The sequence below is a fragment of the Lacerta agilis genome, chromosome 14 (genome assembly GCF_009819535.1).
Source record: "Lacerta agilis isolate rLacAgi1 chromosome 14, rLacAgi1.pri, whole genome shotgun sequence".
Lineage (NCBI taxonomy): Eukaryota > Metazoa > Chordata > Lepidosauria > Squamata > Lacertidae > Lacerta > Lacerta agilis.
Genome location: NC_046325.1, coordinates 16827438 through 16834751, shown reverse-complemented (window position 1 = coordinate 16834751; position 7314 = coordinate 16827438). Strand labels below are relative to the sequence as shown.

The following is a 7314-nucleotide window of genomic DNA, read 5'->3' as shown; positions in this document are numbered from 1 at the left end:
ACACACGCACACAAACAGAAAAAGCCGTCACTGGCCACGTGTTTCTTTTGATAGAAACAGAGTAGAACGCCAGATCTAAAGACTCAGAAGTGAGAAATAGCGGCGAAGGTATGTCCGACTCTACAATTTTTGGGTCTCTCTATAATGAAAAGGGAGCGGAAACGCATTGTGGGTTCTTTGGCATCTCTATGGTTCAGGGCAACGGGTGGAGGGGGGAAGGCGTTATAAGGAACAGTTGAGACAGTCGGTTTCAAAAAGCAGCAGGAACGCCTGTTTATTCGCTTCAGCCTACTTCAAACAGCAGGCAGGGATGGCGGCGGACAACGAGGGAGAAACTCCCCGTCCCCAATGAAGAACTCTTTTAGGGCTTCAGCCCCACAAAGCAATGGCGGCTCCACTCCGCACACAGACGCGGTCGTCTCCTGAATCGTTAATACAACGTGCTACCCTCCCCTTGACCTCTCTACTTCTTCCTCTCTATCATTCTTGGAGCAAGCACTAATTGGTTATCGCACTGCGAAGGGACCCTCCGCTAATAGGTTAGGGAGGAAAGACGTCGCCTTGCTATTGGCTAGTGGAGACGGTAGGCGGAGCAGCGCGCGACATATATAATCAACCTTCTTAGGCCGCTCCCTTCCTTTTAGTAGTGGCCGTCAAGCACGTTGGAAGGTAAGCTCAGCTTTTGTTTCACGGTGACCCGAGACTTTGTGTCGGGGAATAAGAAGCGCCCCGGTGGCCGAGAAGGACGTTTTAAGTAACTCCGAATAAATTGATCTCGGCAACCAACTGATAGAAGTGCCTTAGCGGTTGCGCATCCACTTTAAATCAGGGAGTTGGAGCCTTTATTCGCGCGGCCCCTGCCTCACTCGTTCAGTGCGCATGTGCGGGTTGTAGAACTAGGGCAGCCCCGCGTGCGCAGATCACACGTGTCGCGTGGTTACTTCCGCGGCGCTGCAGCAGGCGCTGCTCGGCCTATTCAGGGGATTCGTGGATGGTGCGGATTAAACACGCTCTACTCCCTCGAACCGCCGGTCTCACGTGATTTAAATTTTTTTAAGGGAAATTAGCCTTGTCTGTCTTGTGAATTTTAAAAGTGTCACGTTGGGCAGAAAGGTTCCTACTAGATGACCCTCTTGGTCCCTTCCAACTCTGCAATTCTATAACTTGCTGTCACCCCACGTGTTGCTGAAAAATAGCAGCTATTTCTAGGTGTTCTTTTTTCTATAATTTTGGTGGATTCATTTTCAAAGCTTTTGTCAGTGTGAGTTGATTCAGCCTTATGTTTCCTCCCCAGAGGCAGGGTGGGTGAATGCTGTTTATGCAAAATCATCCTTAATATGAGTAGGGAATGTGCCTTTCTTTGAGATAATTTTACTGATGGCCCATAACATCTTTGAGCACTTCACAAATGGGAGCATTTGGGCTTAACCATTGTTATATGGGGTCACTCTCTTTTCCTGTTCAAATTATATTCATATTAAAATACTGCAGTAGCAGTGAATTGTGCCACATATATTACAGGTCTTGCTTAGTTTAGTTTGTGAGGAACAGGACTTTAAAAGGGGCCAAAGGGGCCTGCTGGTTTATTGAAATTGTTAAAAAGTGTACTTTAGTTGCTTGCTGTATCTGCACTGAAATTTGGTGCAGTATTTAATGCTGACTGGCTGCAAGTAGCTTCTTTTGGATATAGCAAGTGGACCAAAGTGGCATATTGCTTCAAGAAACTATTCTCCCCCTTTCTAATGGGTAAGCTTCCATGATTTATATCACCTTCAGGCCTTCCAACACAACTTTACAAAGAGCAAATGTGACCCTCTAGTGTCCAGTAGTCTCAGTTAAGGGTCAGTCTAGACTCCAGAAAACAAAACTTGTATTTAATTTACCCTAAACTCAGTTTGGGTGGTGTGGTTCATTGCGTAGTATTCACCTTACAAGTAGGAAAGGCTGGCTTTAGAGCTGAAATTTCTGGCCGGCCTAGCCAACGTCATAGGCTTGGATGAATGTGTAAATGAAATGAGATACTGTAATAATAAATTATACAGAGAAGTAGCTGTGAAATATCTCAAAACTTCATTTGCTTCACTTGTTTCATTTGCCTGCCACTTCTATAGATCTCTCAACTCTTTTCTCCACAGGACTGGACTCCCTTTAGGCCAACATGCCAGTTGCCAGGAGCTGGGTATGTCGGAAGACATATGTCACCCCAAGGCGGCCCTTTGAGAAGTCCCGGCTTGACCAGGAACTGAAGCTGATTGGTTAGTTTATCCTGGATGAAAAAAAGAGAGTTGTTAATTAAACGGTTACGCTCCAAAGGCAGGTGCATGTTACATTTGAACTTTTATATCCCCTTCCTAGGTGAGTATGGGCTGCGTAACAAGCGTGAAGTGTGGCGGGTGAAGTTCACCTTGGCCAAGATCCGCAAAGCTGCCCGAGAGCTGCTCACCCTGGATGAGAAGGATCAGAGGCGTCTCTTTGAGGGTATGTTAGGGCTGGACGTGCCAGCCGTCGCCATCTTTAATGGTTATTTTGCTGTTGCGGATCCCTTTAACAGTTACCAGCAGATTAAGGAATCTGGAATGTGAGTTCACTTCCTTTATGAATCCTACCAGTTTCTTGGATCTGATCCTGTTAAATTTAAAACCAGAGATTATCAACTTACAGTTATGGACAGTTGTAATATTTACATCTTTCCATAATGGTTAGTTGATGGTCTCTGGTTTTAGATTTCACTGTGTTATATATAGATATTATTGTAAATACTACTTTATGATACGGGTCTGTGTGTGTATATATATATTTAATGCCTTTCAGATGTGCTCATTTCTTGTGTTAGATTTAAGTGAATAGACCAGATCTACTGTATTGGATTAGTATCAGTTACCTATGCTTTTTTCCTGCTGTAATTATATTTATATATGTTCTTGAGAACCTTGTAAATCAGTCAGATCAGAGACTAAGGCTGAGAGTGACTGACTTCTCAAAGACTGCCCACCATTTGTGGCTGAGTTGGGATTTGAACTGTTAATTCAAGGTCAATGTAATATACTATAGTGCTGCTTAGTAGTATGTATCTAAACGTGTCAACCAGTGTTAGAAACTGAGGTATGAAAGCTAGGAGCTAAATGGCACCTTAAACCTAGGTTATGGGTGCTGCAACAGAGTTTCTAGGTTATAACAAGAATACAAAGCTGAAAATGAATGAACTGCAGGTAAAATCTTATGTTCAGTTTTCATATGGCCTAGTTCAGTGTTTTTCAACCTTTTTTGGGCAAAGGCACACTTGTTTCATGAAAAAAATCACGAGGCACACCACCATTAGAAAATATTAAAAAAAATTAACTCTGTGCCTATATTGACTATATATAAAGTAATTTTTCAATTTTTCCCACGGCACACCAGGCAACATCTCGCGGCACACTAGTGTGCCGCGGAACAGTGGTTGAAAAACACTGGCCTAGTCTTTCTCTGAAGACTGCAAAAAACGAAGCCATACTTCCCCTGCCTGCCCCTGCAATATTCTTATGAGGCTCCCTTCTCCAGTCTTCAGAGTGGCTGGAAGTGGGAGACAGAAAAAGTTCCTCCTTTCCTTCTAGAAGTGGCAATCTTAATCTGAAATCTTAGGCGCAGTACTGCACCCAGAGCTCAGAAACTGCTTACACTAATGAAATTCCCTGTTGCAGTATGCACCTAGAAAAGGAGTTTCAAATGCTGGCATCAACTTGGTGCCATTTCTTCCCCTTCTCTCCCCCACCCGTCATTAGCATTTCATAGAGAATGCTTTTTACATGGCCACTTAGACGTACCAAAATATATAAATCTTGTACCCACTTCTCTAATCGTGTGTGGGCCTCTTCAGCTTGTTTACATGTCCATATCTTTTCCTAGGTAATGCCTTGCTGCGTCGGCTGGTCAGAATTGGGGTGCTGGATGAGGGCAAGATGAAGCTGGATTACATCCTGGGTCTGAAGATTGAAGATTTTCTGGAAAGGCGTCTCCAAACCCAGGTCTTCAAGCTGGGCCTGGCCAAGTCCATCCACCATGCCCGGGTGCTCATCCGTCAAAGACACATCCGGTATGTTGCCTTGGAGTATGTTTAGAAATGGCATTTCACTTAAGCAGAATGAAGCCAAAAGCAATGACTTGAGTTGCTGTGGGTTGTAAAGACAGGGTCTACCTCTGAAATAATGCATCTGATGTCTCTTATGTGTGGCCTGTGCAGGGAGATGTGTGGACATGTCCCAGCCGTGTGTCTTTTTGCCCCACCAATCCCTTCCCTGGACTGGAACCCTGGATAACCTAAAAGCCCTGCAGTCTGCCTAATGAGGCTGTATGCCAAAAGCACCAACAATTTCGGCAAGGTTCACTGCGGCTCAGCCGTACACCTTGCGAAGGTCTTGGCGTGTGGGCAGTAGAGGTAACAACTAGCAACTCTGCTCCTTCTCAGCACAAAGTGTTAATGTTATCCCTCTTGTTAGCAAATTGTCTGCTGTTACACCCAGTTTTCAGTATAACCAGGCATTCATCTTTGCCATTGTATACTGAGGGCAACAGCAATAAATGTCAAACTTGAGTCAGTTTCTCCCAAGCATTTCCTGTTGTTGGTTGGTTCTGAACCTTTGTTCTGTGACCAGTTTTGTAAGAAATTGTGAGGGCATAGTTGCTTTTGAGGTAGTGTTCAACACTTATTAATGTGTAAGAAAAGCCTATTGAATGGTGGGACTTAGTTCTGAGTGTCATGTTTAGAATTTGATTGCAGTGTTAATTCAGTAAGGGGCCGAGGTTAACCCTGGCTTTCATAAAAGGAGCAAGATATTTATGTTCCCAATGTTGAGCTTTTAAATTTTGAAACTCCCCGAGTGTTGGAATTGGGGGTTGATCACTTGATTCCTCACCTGGCTCTCTTCCACCAATCACTTTAGCTTTCTAGTTCTGTTCCTAAGAAGAATGCTGCTGGGTTTAGCTGGAACCTCTGTAACTGCTTCCTTTCTCCCTCTTCAGTGTAAGGAAGCAAGTAGTGAACATCCCTTCCTTCATCGTCCGCCTGGACTCCCAAAAGCATATTGACTTCTCCCTCCGCTCACCATATGGTGGTGGCCGTCCAGGTCGTGTCAAGAGGAAGAATGCCAAGAAGGGCCAGGGTGGTGCTGGAGGTGGCGATGATGAGGAAGAAGATTAAGCTGTGGGGTGCCCCCCCTCCGCACATGCCGGTGGGGAATCAAGCCTGCCTTAACTGTAACATTACACAATAAAAAAATATTTGTGGATAAAATATTGTAGCCCTTCTGGTGTCGGGGGTGCATCTCGAAAATACCTGATAATACCTGCAACAAGTGATCTTGCATGGCGCGCTCTGTTCAGATGAGAAACTTGGTTGAGGGTTGTTCCTAGCACTTTGACAAACAGGGCATCTGCATAGGAAGGAGCAGCAGCCAATAATTGGTTGGGAACGGGTCTAGTAATGGAGTGTGGCTGAGGAGGGTACAGTGCATTTGAGGCTGATACTGTACTCTTAACATATACATGCCTCTTTTCCATCTGTGAAATGGTTAACTCCATTGCAGGCAGAAGGGTCCAAAAACAAGGAGCAGTTGTTTTTTGTCTTCCGCCAACCCCCTCCCCCTTGTCTCTGCCTTGGAAAGTCGAAACTGAAATCTAGAGGAGAGACCATTCCCAATTGCCTCCTGGGTCATTCATTCCCTGGACCCATAATACTATACTATACTTCCCCTTGTTTTTCTGTACACTCTCAAGGGGGGTTATTCCTGGAATTAGCATACATATATGTATAGCTGAATTGCAACCCTTTTCTCCAGTAGATGGAAACGATCGCTGCTGAAAATAGCATAAAGGTGAGCAATGATTAAAGAAATTGGCAGGAAACAAGTTGGGATCTTTCCCGGAGGCATCTACGGGAACAGATGGCAGATGGAAAAGAGAGATATTTGGGGTCCGGGAGCAGAATTGAGCGCTTTAGGTGCCAACTTTGCATGCACCTCTCATGCGTGCTGTGTCTCATTGCTCTCAAGGAGACTTCCAAGCAAACAGAAGTTAAAAGTTAAATTAGCCTTCAAGTTTTATCGGAGCAGCTTGAAGCTCTGGGTCACCTCGCCTTGGAGACAAATTGGCAGGGACTCCCAGAGTTTCCAGTAAGAGATCTGGCTTGCCAACAAGAAATGCAGAATCTACAACCCAAGAATAAGATTGAAATCGGACAACCCATGACTGCAGTTGGTTTAAATGGGGGCAGGGTGGCTTGAGTTTCAGCGTTTGGTAAACCGGAACAGCACAGGATACAAAAATTAACTTCAATTATTAAGATTTTTTGTTTTGTTTTAAAGCTTTAACACATTGGTTTGTACAGGGTTTGAGTGCATGGCAAGTGTTGAGCATATATGGTCACTGGTATAGCATAGTCCCTAGTAATAAGCTAGAAGCCACTCCTTTAAGCACTACTGTAGATCTGTAGCCCCCTCTGCTCTTCCAAGCTCCCCAGTGACATGGCCTTTGCACACACCAGGCTCTTTATGAAAACATACACAGCCGCACGAGTTGCCAGATGCAGCATCAGATTAGCTGAGCTTGTAGTTTCTTTTTGCCTCAAAACGTCTTTTTCTCAACAACTAGTTTCCTGTGTCAACATTCTCGAGGCCTGTCAAGTTACAGTAATGACCTGCCCTTAGGGCAGTGACTGGAAAGATTTGTGTTCTGTGTAGAAAAATGGGATGCTGAGGTGGTCAAACATGAAAAGCGAGTGGGAGAAGGGGAAGGGCAGCTGCGTACACAGAGACTGGCTCTGATGCAGAGAGGAGGATGCCTTTGCAACGGAACACCAGTCTGATCTGTACAAAGAACGCCTTTTCCTTGGTCAAGGAATGCCCACTTCCTTCCCCGCACACTATGGGAAGCATGGGCTTCTAATTTGTAGCATAGTGCACGATTTCTAGCTAAACTTAAGAACCTTGGCTTGTGGCACACATTAAAACAGGTATGGGGAACTTTTGTCCCTTCGGATGTTGCTGAACTGCAACTCATCAGCCCAACAAGCATGAGAAGTGGTGAGGGGGCTTTTAGTTCGTCAACATCTGAAGGAACGGAGGTTGCTCACACCTAGAAGACTGCAGGTTTGTTCTGACAAATTACACTTCTGATTGTTGCTAGATTTGCTGCATCTACCTCTCATTTAACACTGAGCAGTGCATCTCCTAGTGACTTTTCAGTGAAGAAGAGAACTATGACGTGATAGGGCAACTCTTACCTGTTCTAGGACAACAGCTACATCTTAGGCCATCGAGATTACAAATGTGAACCTGCAAG

At 44.8% G+C, this 7314-nt stretch overlaps 1 protein-coding gene across 2 annotated transcripts; it reads left to right on the top strand.

Annotated features, from left to right (window-relative positions):
- Positions 1 to 595: 595 nt before the first annotated feature.
- RPS9 (ribosomal protein S9) lies at positions 596 to 5269 on the top strand. Of its 2 annotated transcripts, XR_004427863.1 has the most exons (6): positions 596 to 669; positions 2136 to 2255; positions 2356 to 2478; positions 3886 to 4072; positions 4220 to 4414; positions 4999 to 5127. XR_004427863.1 is itself a non-coding variant. In XM_033169626.1 (5 exons), the coding sequence occupies exons 2-5, from the start codon at positions 2159 to 2161 to the stop codon at positions 5174 to 5176; spliced, it is 585 nt and encodes a 194-aa protein (XP_033025517.1). In that variant the 5' UTR covers positions 600 to 669; positions 2136 to 2158; the 3' UTR covers positions 5177 to 5269. The 2 variants fall into 2 exon arrangements, 1 of the variants encoding a protein (XP_033025517.1); XM_033169626.1 differs by lacking the exon at positions 4220 to 4414 and having other exon boundaries at positions 600 to 669; positions 4999 to 5269.
- The last annotated feature ends 2045 nt before the right edge of the window (positions 5270 to 7314 follow it).